This window comes from Nannobrachium achirus (genome assembly GCF_963921795.1).
Source record: "Nannobrachium achirus genome assembly, chromosome: 10".
NCBI classification, from domain to species: Eukaryota; Metazoa; Chordata; class Actinopteri; order Myctophiformes; family Myctophidae; genus Nannobrachium; species Nannobrachium achirus.
The window spans coordinates 30,653,043-30,673,282 of NC_137819.1; the positions used below are offsets into that span (position 1 = coordinate 30,653,043).

General features: G+C 41.5%; 1 protein-coding gene across 1 annotated transcript in view; it reads left to right on the forward strand.

Moving 5' to 3' along the window:
• LOC308292723 (diacylglycerol O-acyltransferase 1-like) overlaps positions 1–20,240 on the forward strand; it is a 28,016-nt gene that overhangs the window by 4,323 nt on the left and 3,453 nt on the right. The window contains exons 2-16 of the mRNA XM_080735135.1: positions 2,526–2,613; positions 7,237–7,277; positions 8,619–8,704; positions 10,770–10,822; positions 11,169–11,274; positions 12,108–12,236; positions 14,848–14,922; positions 16,172–16,275; positions 16,357–16,395; positions 16,530–16,571; positions 17,398–17,442; positions 18,256–18,368; positions 18,679–18,744; positions 18,901–18,988; positions 19,231–19,293. Coding sequence (XP_080591261.1) covers positions 2,526–2,613; positions 7,237–7,277; positions 8,619–8,704; positions 10,770–10,822; positions 11,169–11,274; positions 12,108–12,236; positions 14,848–14,922; positions 16,172–16,275; positions 16,357–16,395; positions 16,530–16,571; positions 17,398–17,442; positions 18,256–18,368; positions 18,679–18,744; positions 18,901–18,988; positions 19,231–19,293 — 1,138 coding nt within the window. The remainder of the gene's footprint in view (positions 1–2,525; positions 2,614–7,236; positions 7,278–8,618; positions 8,705–10,769; positions 10,823–11,168; positions 11,275–12,107; positions 12,237–14,847; positions 14,923–16,171; positions 16,276–16,356; positions 16,396–16,529; positions 16,572–17,397; positions 17,443–18,255; positions 18,369–18,678; positions 18,745–18,900; positions 18,989–19,230; positions 19,294–20,240) is intronic.

Sequence of the window (20,240 nt, forward strand, 5' to 3'; positions counted from 1 at the left end):
AGGTGAACAGCTGAACACCAAAAAAAGCTGATCTGACGCTTGAGTAGCGGGTAAGTAGGGGTAAAGTCAGGTACATTACCCCTGCGCTACCCAAACACCAGATCAGCTATTTTCTAGAGATGTTACCGATCAATCGGCAATGGATCGGATCGGCCCGATCAAAGCGTGATCGGCGATAATCGGTGGTTTAGATCAAAAGGTAAATTCACCGATCCGATTTGATCGGTGCATCCAATCAACCAGCCGTTCAGTATGCCCACTTGAAGCCATTTTGGGGTATTGATTTCCACAGTGCTGAAGGAATAATTAGTTACTGCTATGATAATAAATTCATAGTAATGCTGGTAAATAACTATAAGGCAAATATATAAATGAATTCATGAGTGAATTAATTAATTAAAGTTAAAACATTAACATTTAGAAAATATAAATAATATATAAATAATAACTTGATCGGATCGGTGATTGATCGGTATCGGGTGATCAAACTTTTGTGATCGGTGCTCGGTGATCGGTTCCAAAAAACCTGATCGGACCATCCCTACTATTTTCATATTGAGAGGAGCTTGGGTAGCGCAGGGGTACAGTACCTGCCCACCACCGCAGAGTCTAGGGTTTGAATCCGCGGCAGTGCATTTGCATCCAGTTTGCCCAAGTGTCAGGGGGTCTGGTCCCTTGCCTGTGACACCTACAGGCTGGGGTAACACCTGTCAGTGAGGAGCAGTGCAGTGAGCCGTTGGGTACAATAGCAGTGGGAACACTTAAGCCGGTTTTCCATACCAGTTTTTAGCCTGACACTACACGACAAGGCATGACACCGGTTCAGGTTCTTTCTCCTTCTTGTGGAAAAGCTCACCTCAGGTTCATCCCATAGGCGGGAGAAAGAACCCTAACCGGTTCTTTGCCGGTCGAAAAGCGCCCATAAATGTGTGGGGAGGGTTAATTGGCAAAATGAAAGTTATAGGAAAAATGGGTACAAATAATTGGCTAACTCTAATTCTAAAAAAGGAATGAAATGGCAGATAGCAGACTCTTGTACAACAACGTATAAAAAGATTACGCAAAATCAGAACTCCTGAGTCTTGTCTCCTTTGTCTTTGGCTGTGTCTCTCTGACCTTCCATTTATCCCCTCTTTTGGAGCTGTGTGAAGCACAGGCTCCCTATACGTGGCTGTGTGGGTCTGTCTGTCTGTGTGTGTGTATGTAGCCTGAACTTCCTAAACTTCGGCACGCCACTAGTCCCACAGTTTTGCCACCACACACTCGCGCCATATGTCAAATCGACCGGCTTACTCGGGAATCGTGGGCTATTACTTTTCTAAGAGAAAGGTTCTATAGTTTAATTGATATTAATTTATTAGTGAATTAATTTTCCCCATTGACTTATAATGGGAATCGCAAAAACTCACATTCAATTATTTGTCTCTCGCAAACCATAGGGGCTAGAGTTTCAAGACTTGGAGAGGAGGTTCATAATGATTTCAAGGATTAAATAAAAAATAATTGTGTCATTTGGCCGCATGGTGGCGCCATAACACCCCACTTTACGTTTTGGCCTGTAACTCTTGAACCGTAGGTCGGAAAATATAAAAATATTTTTTCCCTGGATTCCTTGGGCCATGACGCATCTCCCCATATAGGCCACGCCCATTTGCGCCATGATAGATTTTCCGCCATCTTGAATTTTCTCCAAAACACACTTTTTGCTCCTTTTCCTACATATTTTCTTCAAATGTCACAAAAATCGGTACACATGATCCACACACACACACACACACACACACACACACACACACACACACACACACACACACACAACTCCACTTCACACGGGTGTGATTTTTTCATTCACATGGCCTTGGCTCCTCACTCCACCTCCCTTCCTACTTCCTTTGACCCAATCTCCTCATTCATCGCTCCTCTTTCCTCCTTCATCAAACATTTCCTTCCTTCTCCTCCTATACTCCTTCTTTCCCATCTTCGTTGACACAGTGACACAGGAATAATGGAGAGACAGGAAGCTGAGGGCAGGGAGTTGTAAAGGCATGGAACACACAGGTCTCCAGAGTTCAGCCATAATCGAACTGAAGATTATGTGGTCAAAGCAGTATCCGGTCATCTGCTGGTGTGCTAACACTGGAGGCTAACACTGTAGTTTACCTTGCTGTCAGGCTGTGACAGCAAGTTCAGGTTCAGTGGAGATATTTTGTACACAGAGAAAAATAATCTATTGGCCTCCAAGGTTGAAGGTTCAAAGTGTGTGTGTGTGTGTGTGTGTGTGTGTGTGTGTGTGTGTGTGTGTGTGTGTGTGTGTGTGTGTGTGTGTGTGTGTGTGTGTGTGTGTGTGTGTGTGTGTGTGTGTGTGTGTGTGTGTGTGTGGGGGGGGGGGGGGGGGGGGGGGGGGTGGTGTTTGGGGTGTGTGTGTTTGGGGACAGAGTTGGTGTCCAAATTGATTTCACCTCATGCAATGAGCCAATACAATGTGCTTCAAAGCTGACCGTGTGTGTGTGTGTGTCTGTGTGTAGCTGTCATGTCCTTCAAGAGTCCCTCCTCAGCTCTGCCAGTGGTTACAGCAACTACAGAGGGATCCTCAACTGGTGTGTTGTCATGCTGGTGAGTACAAACCACCCACCACTGCAGCACTGCGTTGACGTTGGCTCTTCTTTCACACCCCTGATGAGTCGCAGATGTGCCAAAACTGTGAATTCTATGAGATGTTGAAAGTAAACCTTCCTCCTCTGCCATTTACCCCCGTTCTTACACTGTATTCCATGGAGTGTGTGAGTGAGTAGTATGACTCAACAAAACCGTGACTCATACATCGTCGCCTTCTCTCCTCTCATACACACACACTCACAGTTGTGGTGCAACATGCTGTGTTTGACGTTTAATCTGATATTGACATCCTGCTGTGTCTCCAACACACACACACACATTCACACACAGACACTCAATTAACCACTTAAACCCCAGCATCCGTATTGTGAGGAAAGCTTTCACTGAAAATAGCAGATCGACAAGCTGACAACACGTCGCACCGCGTGTTCCCGGCTGTAAGCTTTCCCCACAATAACAGAAAAGACACTAACATAGAGCTCAGAGTGACTCCACTCATCCATATGGGGTTTAAGTGGTTAACCATTGTGTGCAGCTTATCACTTATCCATCCCGGCGCTGTGAGAGCTCTGATCATTTACTATCATAATATCGTTCCACGTTTATTGGGCCAGTTAAACAGTTGTTCAAACACTGGTCAAATTACTATCATTTCACGTTCCCATTTCTACCACTTTTTCGAGTCACGTGTTCAAATACTGGATTCTGATTGGCTAAATTCCGGAGGTTATGAGAGGACTACTGCCGCAAAGTTGTGTGTCCGAGATCAATGCGCCTCAGTGTACATACGGGGACTTTCCCCCAACCAACAAATGAAGGTCGCAGCGGTCCTATGTTTACTAACGTGCGTACTATCGTCGCCGATTTATTTGGATCCAATGCAATCCGCCAACTTTAAAGCCCCTTTTCTCTGAACCTATGCCTTTCTGGAAGCGAACAGCCTCTATTTACGGCCGGAACGGTGCTTTTAACTGACGTTAGCTTAGCTGTAAGCTAGTCGCATGGATTACTATGGAGTTGGCGCCATCTGTTGGTGAGTAGAAGATGTTGTTTGTGGAACTATCTGCTGTCTCGCGGAAGTTTTATAGGCAATAATGATTGTAACTTAAGATCCTTGCAAGTTACAACTATGTGTTTTCTTTCATGTATACGGGAAAAAGTGGTAGAAAAGCTATTTACCACTCGGGGTCGGACATTATGCTCTCATAATGTCCTGAGTGCGGGTGTTATCGGACTCGGCTGCGCCTCGTACGATAACACCCGCACTGCGGACATTATGAGAGCATAATGTCCTCTCACTCGGGGTAAATTGCTTACTTCTACCATTTCAGATAAGGTTTGACAGAGTTGTCACATTTTCACTTTGATAAATTGACTTACTGTTGACATTTGAACTATTGTCATTAATAAAGTGGAACCCCTCTGTTTATCTGTACTGTGCCTGTGCAGATGTTATTACTATCCAGTGGGTCTACTCTAAATAGTTCATTTATTAATCCAAAAGTAAATTGGGCTCTACATTTCTGTAGATAATATTACTGGTAACCCTTTTTCCAATTGTTCTATTTACAATCCGTATATTAATCCATTGAAACATATAGCTTTCATTAACATAGAGGCTAAACACTGTTCATTAATAGGGTCTCGTATCCAGTCTAGATTTTAATTATTCACATCTCACTTATACTGTAACTGGCTGTAAAAAATAAATATGCATCCATACAGCAAGATGCAAGGCCTTGTTTTTTTCTGTAAATTGCTGATAGAATCATGCAATATGAAGTTTGTTGTGGCATGATAAACACAGCACAATCAAGTTGAGCCGGCCAGCATGGATGGAGAGCACCAACATGTCAAAATGCTGAGAAATAAAGAGCTTACTGCAAAGTATGGAGCAGAGTAATTCCCTAGCTATTTCCATAGTCGGTTGAGTGGGAAGAACTGCCGCACGCTCACCGATTACGCCCTGGAGCTCCTCCTGAAACTTTTTAAAGCTTTGCTACTGTCCAATAGCTGTTCAGACTATGTGGTTGGTGATGGTCATGCAGCCTATAGTGGCCTATTGCCAAGCAGATCTGGATCTCTACCAAAGGTTTTGTAAGTCCAGTGTAGACCTAAGGACACTGGGACAGGGGTAAAGCCGGACAGGCCTCTGCTGGAGCTAAAATAAGAGTCCCAAGCAAAATGCACTGCACTAGGCCTGTATTCCTTTATCTGCTTGTATATGTCATACGTTCTCGGCACTAGGCTGCACAGCTATAAGCGGAGGGAAACGCCCGGTCAGGTGACGTGAACAAAGAATATATAAGTGTATTGCTTCTTTGTTCACGTCAGGGGACACTCTCCCAAAGCGAGTATTCGAAGTGAATTATTTGAAGAATAACTTCATCTTCCTAGCCACTAAGGGGTAAAATGACGAGTTGCGATGTTTAATTGCGACTGAAGGTCGCAGTTTAGTAGGTGAAACGGCACATGCTGACTCCGTCCGTCTGGACGTGTACACTTTTTTACAGTCTATGGGTTTGCTGCTCTGACATCACTGTGATGTCAGGGGAACCACTCTAACAGAATGGGTTTGCCGCTCTGGCTTCACTGTGAAAGCCAGAGCGTGATGTCAGAGATTCTGTTACTGTGAACAGAATCCCTTTTATGCCCATATATGGAGTTCCCTGATGTCATCAATATTAAGCCCATATCTAACAGGACTTCATATGGGAATGCCCATACTGTATAGAGGCCACATACTACACTAACAGAATCCATATATGGCCAAGACAGATGGACTTTCACACAACGAATAACTGAGTAAGCATGTTTGGGTTCTCACAGCATAACTCCATATACAGTATATGGATCTCCATATGGGTACCAGGGGTCTCCATATATGGGTAACTAACTGGTCCGATATACATCACTGGCCAGATGGCCAAGACATGGCGCGACCTCGCCCGAGGTCGCTTGTCGCCCTGAGGCGTCTTACTAGTGCTAATATAACCTGGAATCAAAACACATACTGTACAATCTAAGAACAGAAGATAAAGAGCATCAGGAATATCATTTAGTTTCAACATTATCTGTATATTTGTTTGTAGTACTGATGCTCCATTAGTAGCCATAGATCTAACCAGCCTCCTGTATGACTCTGAAACGGAGCTGGATTTGTACTGAAACCTTTACTCCAGTGATGTCACTGGAGTAAGTGAATGAAAACTACAGACCTTAATTCCTCTTTCTTTAGCTGGTGCCCTCGGTGGCCGTGACATCATCCTTTTTCACTGTTTAGAGCACAAAAGTGAAAATGTGAATCATGTTGATGTAACGGGCTTGTAATGCATGACTGGTGCTTGCCTGTGAAATGCATCATGGGACTCATAGTAAGAAAACACGAATGTCCATCAATAGGGCTGTGTTCTAGATATGGTTGTTTCAATAGACTAAAATATTGAACAACAATTAACTGGAATGCACATCACATGGCTTCAGAAAAAAAATGTTGGTTGTACTGGTTCGACTAACCATTTCATGTGGTACAGTAGGTGCACCAGCATTATAATTTAGGTGCACCCTGCACCCAGTCACATCAAACATATATAATTTTCCGAATGTCTGTCTGTCTGTCTGTCTGTCTGTCTGTCTGTCTGTCTGTCTGTCTGTCTGTCTGTCTGTCTGTCTGTCTGTCTGTCTGTCTGTCTGAGTGAGTGAGTGTCAGAGTGAGTGAGTGTCTGTCTGTCTGTCACAGAGTTTCTCCTCAGTGGCTGGAGCAATTGATCTGAATCGCATCACCATTAGCCATTAGCATATGAACACACCTGACATAACTGTGAAGCCTGTTTGTCACTTTCACAAATCATATGCTGTATATTAGCATTTTTATGGTGTATCTATATCTATTCTGCATCTAGCATGAGGCTTATCTATTCTGCATCTAGCATGAGGCAACATGTTTAACCAGGTGTGTGTGTGTGTGTGTGTGTGTGTGTGTGTGTGTGTGTGTGTGTGTGTGTGTGTGTGTGTGTGTGTGTGTGTGTGTGTGTGTGTGCGTGTGCGCACAGGCGGTACACAGTATCTCTGTAGCCATTAAACGAAACCGGTATTTCTTACATTGATGCTCCTACATACAGTATTATCATGCAAGCACCAGTTAAAGTTACTTTCCATCCCTCATATACCGTGTGCACAGTGCACATCCCATAACCCACACACTGCACATCATTTCGGAGCTCATATCTTTGAACGGGTAAGGGCTATTACATATAAATAGACAGACCTGCTAATGTGTAAGATGCACTGATGCGACCAATGAAAAATAGTTAGTTGCACCAGACAAGTAACTTGAGAAGTAATAAGCCACATGGTTGTGACATTGTGGATGCCTGCCAGTTTATAATGTGTCTCTTTCATATCTCTTGATTAAGCAGAAGTGCCATAAATATAATCTAGGAAACCTTTCTGTAGTGTATGGTTGGTTGGTTCTTATCTTATGTGTGACCTTGATTATTGATTATCACACTCTTGGTTTTCCTACAGTAAGTGATAAAACTAGAGTCTAGACTTTGAACTTTGGCATGCATGATTGCAATCTAATCCTGGACTTCATGCTTTGTTGTTGTTTTGTCTCAGGTGCTCAGCAATGCACGCCTCTTCTTGGAGAACCTTATAAAGTGAGTATAGTGTACACACAGAAGGTACAGTACATTTCACCTGTTTCTTAAGAGTGCCAAAGCTATGTTTAGCTCTCATCTTTACTCCCCCCACCCTATTAATCTAACTAAACTCCTCTCCTAGACCACTTATATTATTGCATGTGGTGTCATGTACTTGTAAGTCAAATTCTATACTTAATTTCTCTGTGATCTCAATTAGTCCATGGGCCATACGAGAAAGGTGACAAAGGTTACTTAGCATTTTCCCTTCCGACGTTGTCAGCTGCTAAAGTTGGTGTCCCATTAACTTTACTATACAGGAAGAAAATGCAAAAGATTATCTGCTTTAAGTAGCATATGAGGGGTTAAACTAGGGTTTTTTCCTGTATAGTAAAGTTTTTTTTTGTTATCAATTATTTTTATTTTTCCATAACATGAGTGAATCAAAATTATAGACATACATATGAGCAGAACAAGAAAAAGTAAAACAATCAAAAGAAAAATGCAAATAACAGACAAACAACACAGTTAATGGGACACCAACTTTAGCAGTTGATAACACCAATTTAGCTGTGATTCAGGAAGGGTAATCATACCAAAATATTATCTACAGATATAGAGCTTCTTAAAAATGCATAGTAACCTTTGCCACCTTTCCGAGAGTGACATGGACTAAGTATTCAGGAAGCCCCCTAAACAACACCCTCCAGACCTCCAACAACAGTATCCGTATTGTCTCTGCCAGGCCGATGGTGTGGCTGAGACATGTGTATGTTTATCACCCTGTCTGTCCATCCGGCGTCCATCCGTGTGTCTGTGTCTGTGTCTCCGTCCATCTGTGAGCAGCTAATCTCTGGCACCGTTGACCCGATCGCAGCGAAACTGTGCACACACACTCCCTGGATGGTAGAGGCCGATCTTTGCAAAACAATCTTTTTACTCCTTCAGATTTTGTCTGAACATTATGCAAATCGGTACCCAGTATCTCTATAGTCATTAAACAAAAAGGGTCTGTCAGATTCTTCATATTTCCTCCTGATTGGCTAAGATTGGCTTCCTAAGTTTGCAGGAGTGCTCCGTTTTGAACAGAATACCTCAAATCATGAACGCAGTGTGCAATCTTTCAAATCAGCCTCATGGTGGCACGATAATAGACCGATTCGTGTTTTACCTATAACTGCACCGATCTACGTAAACCTTTTTTATTCACACTCCCTAGAGGCCAAGGAAAAACGTCTTCCCTGCGTTTTTCACATCTGCTGGTTCACAGTAACCTACCCGACCTGGCAGAGACCTGTCCTCCGAGGAGCACTTTTTCTAGTTGTGAAAATGTTCTCCCTTTGCCCTCTCTCCTCCCAGGTATGGAATCTTGGTTGACCCCATCCAAGTAGTGTCTCTCTTCTTAAAGGACCCCTATAGCTGGCCAGCCTGTTGCCTGATCATAGGTATGGAACACTTGCTTTGATGCCTCTGTATTTTCCAAATGAACAAAGTTTCACAAGGCATGATGTACATCTGTAGGTCTTTAACTTCTGCTGGGGTTTTAATGCTGTATAGATAGTGATAAAATGTTTATGAAAATAAATAATAAAAAGAAAAGATAGACCCATAATAGAGTGTAAAAAGGGGCATGGGCGGGATAAAGGTATATCTTCCCCTTTAAGTTAAAGATTGCAACATAATGCAAATCAGTTGCCTCATGTTGGGGGCCCCCGCAATGCATGGTCTACATTACAGTACACTGAACTTAAAAAATGCTTAAAGCATAGAAACATGTACGGAAATTGGTGTTTAATCTCAATGCTAGATGGGGTAATCTTCACAGCTTGTGTTTGTTCAACCTGTATTTATTCAGGGAAGGCCGACTGAGGTCTGTAATCTCAATGACAATCATCGTTTACCCACACAGTGTCCACACCAAGAATGATAGTAATGTGAGCATCCACACTGATGAGCGATAACGTGCAAAGTAAACGTGAATGTGAGTGATGCGTTGTACGTGATGCCCGCGTACAATTTAAGGGATTTTGATTTGCTGACAGTGTTTCTATCGTTCACCAAATATTTCTGAAAGTGATCCCAATAATATCATTTGCCAATGTTGTTGTCATTATAGTTGTGGTGGGGACTCTGCCATCCATTTAAGTTAGAACGATTTGTAAAATGATAGTTATTATCGTCATAGTTATCCTTGATGTGGACAGCCCTTATCAGTATACATAACAATACCAATGCCATAAATGTGCCTCAAACGGTACGGTAAGTAGGATGATGCATAACAACATTCATAAAATCCTTTCACATAGGATGAGCGCATTAAGCCTACAAACTCGCTTGGTTCCATGGGATATATCCATGGGCATATACCCTACCCACTCGCCTCTCATAGAAAATTCAGCATGAACTGGAATCCACAAAGTGGACAAGAGCACCGGATAATATTGAGTATTACTATGGAATGAATATACTCATCATTATGACAAAATACTTGGAGACATAGTGATGAAAATACTGGGAAGTTACAGTGGCTAAGAATGTTGCCTGTAGATTTTGGTACATCATCTGTTCTCCCGCGCTCTGCAGCTATCCTCCGCCACTCCTCTCACTATCTTTATCTTTCTAACATCATGTTCTCTCCCACTAGGTTAGTTATTAATCTCAACTTGATAGCCCATATTGAATAGGGCCGAGTAAGGACACAGTTGTTCAGCAACAGACCCCACACAACCAGGATGATAACAGGATGACCATTGCATTGTCTTTTCTTAAATAAGTTTCACAGTGCTCTGTCATTGTACACTACAGCAACTTTTCTCTTTTATTTTTTAAGATTTATTTGGGGTCTTTTTATGCCTTTATTGATAGGACGGTATGTTGACAGGATATGGGAGTAGAGAGATGGGGAGTGACACCAAAGAGCCATAAGGCCATACACAAGTCCTTAGCTTTCATTTTCCATTATTTTGTAACTCTCAAACGTGTACCAAATATGATTTTACTGTGTAGTGCATACTAGTGTATGTCTTTTAACGGGTGGTTCTTAACCCAGGCAATGTAATAGCCATACTCCCTGTGTTTAATGCTGTAATCCATAACATTTATGAGGTTCTCTGGATTCTAACCCGGGTCTCCTGCATGAGAGCGCAAATTTCCAGGGGAGGTATAGCTTCAGGCAGTACTTCCTATCAACCAGTAGGAAGAACCTCCTGCTCTTCTAATCGAAGCATTTTTACCTGTTGCTTCAGATCATGTGATCGTCACACCCTCACGTTTTCCGAACTTTTACAAAATGTTTCTCAAAATATCTAAGCCACGTAATATAGCCGATCTGTGCTAGTTATATTGTATTAACATACTCTACCATACAGATGGTTAAAAAATAATGTTAATTTCAGCATAAGTACAGTACATAATGCATAAGGGCATCAGCCGAATGCCGAAAGATATGATTACATGAACCTGTTATGGTCTTATGCCGATGAACATTTCTCTTGTCTTTTATGTCTCTAGGGTCTAATGTGTTCATCATGGCAGCTTTATACACAGAGAGACGTCTGGCTGTGGTAATATTTCTCAATAATGCTTAATTTTTACTTCATGGTGTCATGTTTCAAAACTAGCTCCCAATGCGTGATTTGTTTTGTACATTCCAAGAGTGTACAGAAGTAACTGAACACAGGGTTTTACTGTGTGTAATGCTACAGTAGATTGGCTACGATTTAAGTATAAAGGAAGCTTCATGAGGTATATCAAGTTGATTTCAATGGGATTGGAATTGAAAAATGTTTGAGCCGTTCGGCTATTTTCTCTTTTTTTATATAAATAATAAAAACTGGATGGTTTTGGACATACAAGGTTTCCACCCGACAGCAACGATATTGATCTCTCTCATTTGTGCTCTCTTTCCAGGGTACCATATCAGAAAAAACAGGATTGGTGCTACACATCTTTAACCTGACTACCATACTGATATTTCCTGCAGCTACTATACTCATATTGACATCCATGACCCCAGGTGTGTACACAGTACACATGTTTGTATTACTATACTTAAAAGGACGTCAATGTTTTGATTTTATCGCATTTTTGTCATTTTCTGTAATTATTTTGCCTTTTAGCTTTAGCACCCCCTAAGCCCCCTCTCCCCAAAAACGCAATTGTGGTGAAAAATATTTATGGAATAAATAAATAAAATATATATCGATATGTGAAAGACCATACTATAAAATCATACTTTTTATGCTGGAAAGCATCTTATAAAATCATACTTTTTATGCTGGAAAGCATCTTATAAAATCATACTTTTTATGCTGGAAAGCATCTTAAGTCTCACGAAAACCCCATCCGATCACCTATAGTCCATAGATTTGCTGGCTTCTGCCAATGATCAGCATTTGGATTGGATTGGAATGATCTGGCCTGTTCAGTTATCGATCGTTTGTCGTATTAATATTATTCATTATTGTTTGTTGCCAAAATTCATTAGCCCCTGCTCTGCTCCCCATACCCCCCCCTTGTCACAATTCTCTGGAGCCGCCGCTGCTCACAACACCGTGAGCTTGTAGATCTCAGTATTCTCTGTGCACACACACTTTTAGGATATGGCACATGAAGTGCATGTTAAAATATTTGACAAGATGCATGTACACAGGTTCAAGGAATTGTGTGTGTGTGTGTGTGTGTGTGTGTGTGTGTGTGTGTGTGTGTGTGTGTGTGTGTGTGTGTGTGTGTGTGTGTGTGTGTGTGTGTGTGTGTGTGTGTGTGTGTGTGTGTGTGTGTGTGTGTGTGTGTGTGTGTGTGTGTGTGTGTGTGTGTGTGTGTGTGTGTGTGTGTGTGTGTGTGTGTCAGTGGGTGGTGTGTTGTCTTTGTCTGTTTACACGGTGCTGTTTCTCAAGCTGTACTCCTACAAAGACACCAACAGGTGGTGCAGAGAAGTCAGACATGCCAAGGCCAGGAGACTGACACGCTCCAACTCGTGTACGTATATTATCCACACGCACACAATTAACTTAGCAGATGCAAACCAACGACTTTCTGTTTGGAAACACATTCAACCACTTGTATTACAATATATTGAGTGACCTGCATAGACAGTCATATTAGAATATATTGATTGACCTGCATAGACAGTCTAGCACAGTAGTTCTCAAACCTTTTCGTCCCAAAGTACCCCCAAATTGACATGTATTTGGCCACAAACCCCCATCTGAAAATGGATGTGACCTGCCCCAAATGTATTCATAGGCGCCGAGTCTGTGGGGTATGAAGGGCTGCGGCACCCCGCGAGATCAAGCCGAAATTAACACTTACGGCTTTGTTTGAGGGGAAAACACCAGCCCCCCACATTCCTGTGGGGGGCTGGTATGGGGGCTGTGGGAGACATTGAAACTAACCGTTGGGAGGCGGAGCGCTCCCATAGCCTATTTGCATGTATGCAAACGTTGCCTAGTTCTTTTGTTTTAACCGGGCAGGTACATTCCTGTGGGGGGGCTGGTGTGGGGGCTGTGGGAGAGATTAGTCATTTTCAGGGCTGCGGAGACTGAAAACCTATCCACAATGGAACAAGCAAGACTAAACCCATCTTACTCTGCTGAACTGTCACACGGAGGAGGCAGCGTTCGATATGGCTTCAGCCCCCCGCGGCATGGACAAAACCCGGCGCCTCTGAATGTATTCTATCACATTTAACTGCAGACCACAAGTGTTGCTACTGCCATCTTGTGGTGGAAATGCTACATGCACTCAATGGCTCATGCACCACCACCCTCAAGTCAATGGTCCAGATCAAAGTCTTGTAGCTTTACAAATTGTAACACTAGTCACAATTAAATATATATGTATGTGTTATTTTTTGAGTCTGGTCACAAAGTCCACTTGGTGAACACCAACACTTCAATACGTACGTTACTATACGTCCAGCAGCTTGGTACCGTTTCTAAATCAGTGGTTTGGGACCCAAATCAGGGTCAAAGACAATGACAACTTTGGTAGAACACATGGTTGTAAAGCTACCCGAGTGTAATATAAGTAAATTAATAACTTTTTCTGTGGCCGAGTACACCTCACACAAATAAATCATATCTGTCCAAATATTGTCGACTTTTCTCTCTCTGTTGCGCCCGTGATCGAGTAACGAGAGGTAGGGATTCCATTCACTGTCATTGCATGGCAAACCAGGTTTCAAAATCAAACTTTTAGAAACATAACCTAATGCAAACAAAGTGCATTTTTCAAATATAGAAAAGATGAAATGGCTGTGTTACCTATGACACAAGTTGTCTTCTGCAACAAAATTTGATAGGTCACTAATATTGGTGTGCGCCCATGCCTCCATATTTGGGAAAGTCTTTACGTTAACAATAATATTGTTATTATTCTCTGTATCTCTGACTTAATATTCATGACATCATAGTATGATGTCATGAACATTATGTCAGAGATCCGCAGGGAAGCCACACCGTTATTAGACCCCTCCTTGATTATTGCGACCATAGGTTGCAGTTAACTATGAAAACCGGCACAACTTTCCGTATCTCTGTCAGTCATGCCTGACACTGTGGTTCCCCTGACACATCACTGTGACATCACAGTTGACATCACAGTGATGTCAGATACTCAGCGCAGGGATCTCCATATATGGGCATAAACAGGTGACATCACAGGGGTGTGGCTGGTTCAGACAGGGATCTCAATGTCTATATATATATGGGCTGTCATCAATATTAACTATATCTAACGGGACATCATTGGGAATGCCCATATATGGAGGAAGACAGCCCATATCTGTGTGGCTGGTTCAGAGTCAGACAGGGATCTCCATGTATGGGCATAAAAGGGATTGTATGTATGATGTCGGATGTGATAGACGTCATAGGATTTTCACATAACCAATAACTGAGTAAGCATGTTTGGGGTCACAGCATATCTCCATATATAGTACATGGATCTCCATATATGGGTAACTGGTCCAATATACATCACTGGACAGACGGCCAGGACATGGCGCAAGGTCGCTTGTCGCCCTGAGGCGTCTTACTAGTAGTATATGGGAAGGAAGTTATTGCTTTGTTTGCATTTGTTTGTCCAAAAGTGTGATTTTTGAGATGTGTTTTGCCAAGCAATGAGAGTGAATGGATGGTTCTATGATATCAGAGCACACAAGCAACGGATGAAGATGATTGACAATAACATGTTCTACCAATGCCTCATCATGGCTTTACATTTTTGTTTTATTTTTGTTTGTTTTACAGGGAAAGCTTCTTTGTCATTTTAGATTTTAGCGTTGGTTTTCAAAAATAGCAGATACAAGCTCACAACGCGTCACTTTGTGCTGCTTGTACATCTGCTATTTTTGAAAATCCTCTCTTCTTGGGGTCCCTGGCACAAAACATTTTCAGATAGGGTCCACGGCCATTTATATACATATATCAATTTGGGGGTACTTGACATGAAATAGTTAGACTATTGGTTTAGAAGGCATTTTATTAGTATCAGCCTCAGGTCTTAATGGTTTAATATATTGGGTTCTGAACTGTTTCTAACACAGTAGAAATTATGCCGTCTTAATTGTGCATGTGTTGTTTTTCAGGTCCAACTGTAGCTAATTGCAATGGTTCTGCAGTGCACGCTCATGTCTCCTACCCGGGCAACCTCACCCACAGAGGTAACCATGACAACACCAATGTGACCAACACATGAACAACACATTCACTATGCTATTGTGTCAAAGATAATCGTGCAAACCGCTGGACTGAACAGCACCACATGTGTTGTAGACGCTGCCAGAAGGCCCTAAGAAGTGCCTACTTAAGTTTAAGTTCATAAAAGTCAAGGGCAGTTGAATCGGGCTGAAACCTTGCCCAAATATGGAGATGACTGACATAATAATTCTGATGTAATAATAATGAACATGCATGTCGGAAACGATGCACGTCGGGAATACGTTCAACATGTTATTATGATGACCTCATACTGTACCTTCAGTTCTCACTCACCCACCTTTTCTATTAAATTTGATAAAGATACCTTCCTTTCCTCCTCACCATGTTGGTGCAGTGACGAATGGCCATTCGGACTGAATTCTTTTTTTGTAAGATATACCTAAAGTTTGAGACCGCTCAGTCGGACACTTTTCCGAGTTATGCCAGACACAGTGACAGATTTGGTGAATCATCCATTCCAAGTTATCACTAATATTTGATTATTAATCATAAAACCTTGTATTAGTTCATATCATATGAACTAATACAAGGTTTTATCATTAATTCAAGGTTGCTTAACAGAGCAGGTACAGCATAAGAAGAAATGAGGAACTACAACCATGTGTTTGCTGGAACATGTTTCACGGACAAACTTAATTCTCCAGCAAACCTAATAGACAACCTCACCAACAGCAGCAACGGTGACAGCATAACATACTGATGTTTTAAATAAAGCTTAAGTGTATTTACATTTCAGGCATTAAGGTGACACTGTTGACCAGAACAACTTACGACACTTAAGCAGAGCTGCAGGACAACCTTTGCTTTGTCAACAATTTGAACCACTTAAGCCCTATATACTTTGTTATTGTACTCAAGTGTAGTGTGTTCAAGGTTCAAGGTTACTTAATTTTGTTTCCCTTGGGAGAAATTAGTCTTGAAGACAAGGAACAGCACATATGTGAGCGATAGGTAGGGGAAAGAGAGAATGTAAGGTTCTTTTTTTAGGTACTGGGTTTCAATCCAGAAACTGTATTGTATGTATTCACCCCACCAATATAACACATTTTAACTGTGTGTGTGTGTGTGTGTGTGTGTGTGTGTGTGTGTGTGTGTGTGTGTGTGTGTGTGTGTGTGTGTGTGTGTGTGTGTGTGTGTGTGTGTGTGTGTGTGTGTGTGTGTGTGTGTGTGTGTGTGTGTGTGTGTGTGTAGACATGTACTACTTTGTCTTTGCCCCTACTCTCTGCTACCAGCTAAATTTCCCTCGTTCACGTCGAGTACGCAAGAGATTCCTCATAAGAAGACTATTTGAAATGGTAAGAAGAATGCACAAAATTGCACGCACATAAACAGAAACGCACTCAAGCATCTTCATCATGACTTGCTCTCTGTTGCAGCTTTTCTTCATACAGTTGCTGGTGGGTTTAATACAACAGGTATGTTGAATGAATAAGTAACGCACAAAAAGTCAGTTCATTTAACACATTTCTGTATTGATGTTGGTTTGCCTACAATACCAGAAAACGACTAGGTGTTGATAACATTATTTGTATGTACACATATTTTTCAGTGGATGGTGCCTACCATACAGAATTCTATGAAGCCATTCCAGGTATTCACACACACGCACGCATGCACGCACGCACACACTGTTTCAGATTGTTATTTACGGTATGTATTGTCTTCCCATGGACAGTACAATGACGTAATTTGCACAAATTTCAGATTTGTTTTTGTTAGTCATGTTCATACACTAAAGTGTTGACTCATCTGTGATAGAGCTAGGTGATATTGACAAAATGTCAAAGTATATATATATATATATATATATATATATATATATATATATATATATATATATATATATTACCACATAGTACTGTACATACCATACCTCTCTTATCGATATTGTTTACACAATGAGATTTTTGATAATAATCATCACTAATAACTATACATGGGTAAATAATAAAACTGCTTTCAAAACCAGGAAAAGCACTGTGTGTCAAAACCTTCAAAACACAGCCATATCACGATATTACAATATACAAAATCTCATGTCTCATGTCATGAAATCAATATAATGTAGATATTGTTTTCATATATTCCCTAGCCCTAATCAAGGGGCGGCAGTAGCTCAGGGGTAGAGTTGCCGTCTTAAGAACACGGAGGGTTCCCGAAGGGTTCCCAGTTCGATCCCGGTCTCCCCCAGAGTTAGTGTCGAAGAGTCCTTGAGCAAGACTCTGAACCCCTAGTTGCTCCCGATGTGCAGGTTGGTTCCTTGCATGGTTTCCTCTGCCATCGGTGTGTGTGAATGGGTGAATGTAATGCACAATCTACGTAAAGCGCCTTGGATAAAGGCGCTATATAAATGCACCATGTATTTACCATTTCATTGAAACATCTATAATGTATTCCTCTCTCCATCTCTGTGACAGGAAATGGACTTTTCCAGGATGGTGGAACGCCTGCTGAAGCTAGCTGTGAGTGACCATGACGGCTAAATTATAGGGATAAAGATGACAGAATCAGGATGAAGACAAGTATGGTCATTAAGAGTTTGGACTAGCTCACGTTTTAAAGATTGTTCTGGTTCCACTGTTTAAGGTCCATTTTAGTCATCTTTTTGATGACTGACAACCCCGGTGGCTCCATTCAGTCCATTGTCTGGTAGAACGATTCCCGGAAATTCGGTTCAAAACAAAAACACGGACGCACCGCTCCGAAATGAATCTTGCAGGGTGCTGAGTGAAATATTATATCCCAAATAACCTTGGTTATACGTTATACGTTTAGAATTATGTGACAATAAATCACATTAAACAATGAATAACTGCAAAATTAGTGACTTAAGTTATTCAAGAGCACAGAGATGATGATGTGTCCATCCTCTGTTCATATTGCGTTAATACACGAGATCACATCCCCATCTAGTTCCAACAGTGTGGCTCTGATATACAACCTAAACCCCTTAAAGTTAAACCCTATGAAGACGGATTTATACTTCATCATACGATGGTGTCGCTTGCCAAATATAGCCAATCTACAAGCTCAGGTGTTGCATAATGTTGTACGACAGAGTATACTTATAGAAATAAATTCCTCCCTTCCACCCCTGTTACCTCTTCTCTCTCTCTCTCTTCCACCTAAATTTCCTCTTCTGGCATTTACCATGACCAATCTCCATCATTCTTTATTTCTGCTTTTCTTTGTTTTACCTTATGCCTTCGTCTACTCTCCTCCAATCCTCTTAACTCTTCCCTCCTCTCTTCTCTTCCCCTTTGTCCCTCTACTAGGTCCCTAACCATTTGATATGGTTAATATTCTTCTATTGGTTCTTTCACTCTTCCATGAATTTTGTGGCAGAGCTGATGCAGTTTGGAGACAGGGAGTTCTACAGGGACTGGTGGTGAGTGGAGACGCATTACCCACAAAACACACATTCTCTCTCACACACACACACACACACACAAATACATATCCACACACAAATCCGTGTAAATGTATGTATAAAAGTAGGAAGTTGGTTTTTAAGGTAGGAACAGTAGTTAAATATTTGATATTTGAATACTTTTTGTTCTGTTTTTTATTTTGCTTCTGTTTATTCGTTTTACGTGTTTCTGCACTATGGACCTCCCTGTGAGTGTCTTGAATAAAGTTTGAATTGAATTAATTGAACAGAGTTTTGTTTAAACCTGCGTTTTATGTCTTTGATTCAGGAACTCTGAGTCTGTCACATATTTCTGGTCCAACTGGAATATTCCAGTTCACAAATGGTGTCTGCGGTGAGTACCAGACGCTATACTGTTATTACTGTGGATTGGAAATGTTATGATGGACAGGTCAATGTGCAGAGTGTCCAGTGTTGTCAACCACAACCCAAACACTTACAAATCAGTCTTTAATTAGGATTAAAGGAGAGACTTATGTGTGTGTTACAGACACTTCTATAAGCCCATGTTGAGGAATGGAGTGAACAAGTTGCTGGCACAAACTTTCGTCTTCTTGGTTTCTGCATTCTTCCATGAGGTATGCTGAGAGCACTAATTCCCAATGGATTATTTTATGCACACATTCATATATTTCCTCATTGTATCCTATTGAAACCTCTGTACGCAACAGTAGATTTGTCTCACTTCTTCTATCCCCCCGTCTCTTCCCCGCTTTATATCTATTTCATTTCTCTCTCTTTCTTTCTCATCATATCCTTTATTTTACCAGGTAAATTATCATTGACATTAAAATATTTGTTCTGTCGGTCTGTCTCTCAGTACTTAGTAAGCATTCCTCTGAAGATGTTCAGACTGTGGGCCTTCATGGGTATGATGGCTCAGGTGAGTCAACTCCTCTCCCCATATTACAATATTTGTTTTTTTCGTAACGCCTCTACTTGATCATACTACAGCATCACACATAAGCATCAAAAGTAGCAGATCCGCAACTTGACCGCAAGCTTGAAACAATTTTACTATTTACTATTTTACTATTACTATTTTCAAATTCAATCTTAAGAGGTGGCTTAAAGCAAATCAATGGGTAATTATCTGCTCCATCTGTCAGTGGTGTCACTCATAATTTGCTATAACTATGTCCCCTTACTATTTACTATTTTCTCTGGCCCGTTTACACTGATGAAAAAGCCTGACGTGTTGATTAATGTGCTTTGTCCCTGATAAATACATAAAATAAATCAATTAAAAGCTGTGCCAATTGACACGTTTTGAGATTTGACGCAGATTGAGAATCTGCTTTTGCAATTTTTGCATTTGAATCCTGACAAGAAGAGTTTTGGACTTTTTTGTGTGTCGGGTTTCCACACGACAGACGATATACTGTACTGTATTAGTGATGTGTCGTTCATGAGTGATTCGTTCATAAGAATCGAATCATTAGCATGACTCGTGAACGATTCGTTCAAATCCCTGAAATGGGTCGTTCACACTTTCGTTCACAACCCCGTCCCTCCCCCTAGTAGCCCCGGCCGGCAGACGGGACGCGACGGCGGGCTGTACTTGCAACGTAATAAAAACGCTCCCGCGATTGTATTTTTCACGGGACGATCGTGCTATGAACGAATCATTTGAACAAATCTTTTGAACGGATCATTACCGTGAACGAAATGATCCGTTCACTGAAATGAATGAAATCAAACACACCTCTACTCTCACGTCCCTCGTGCATGTTCTGTAGCACAGGATTTACACAAATGGACCCTAAACGACGGTTCCATTTGGGTCCATTTTTATGCTCCAAGAGGTTAAACTGAACACTGAGTATATTG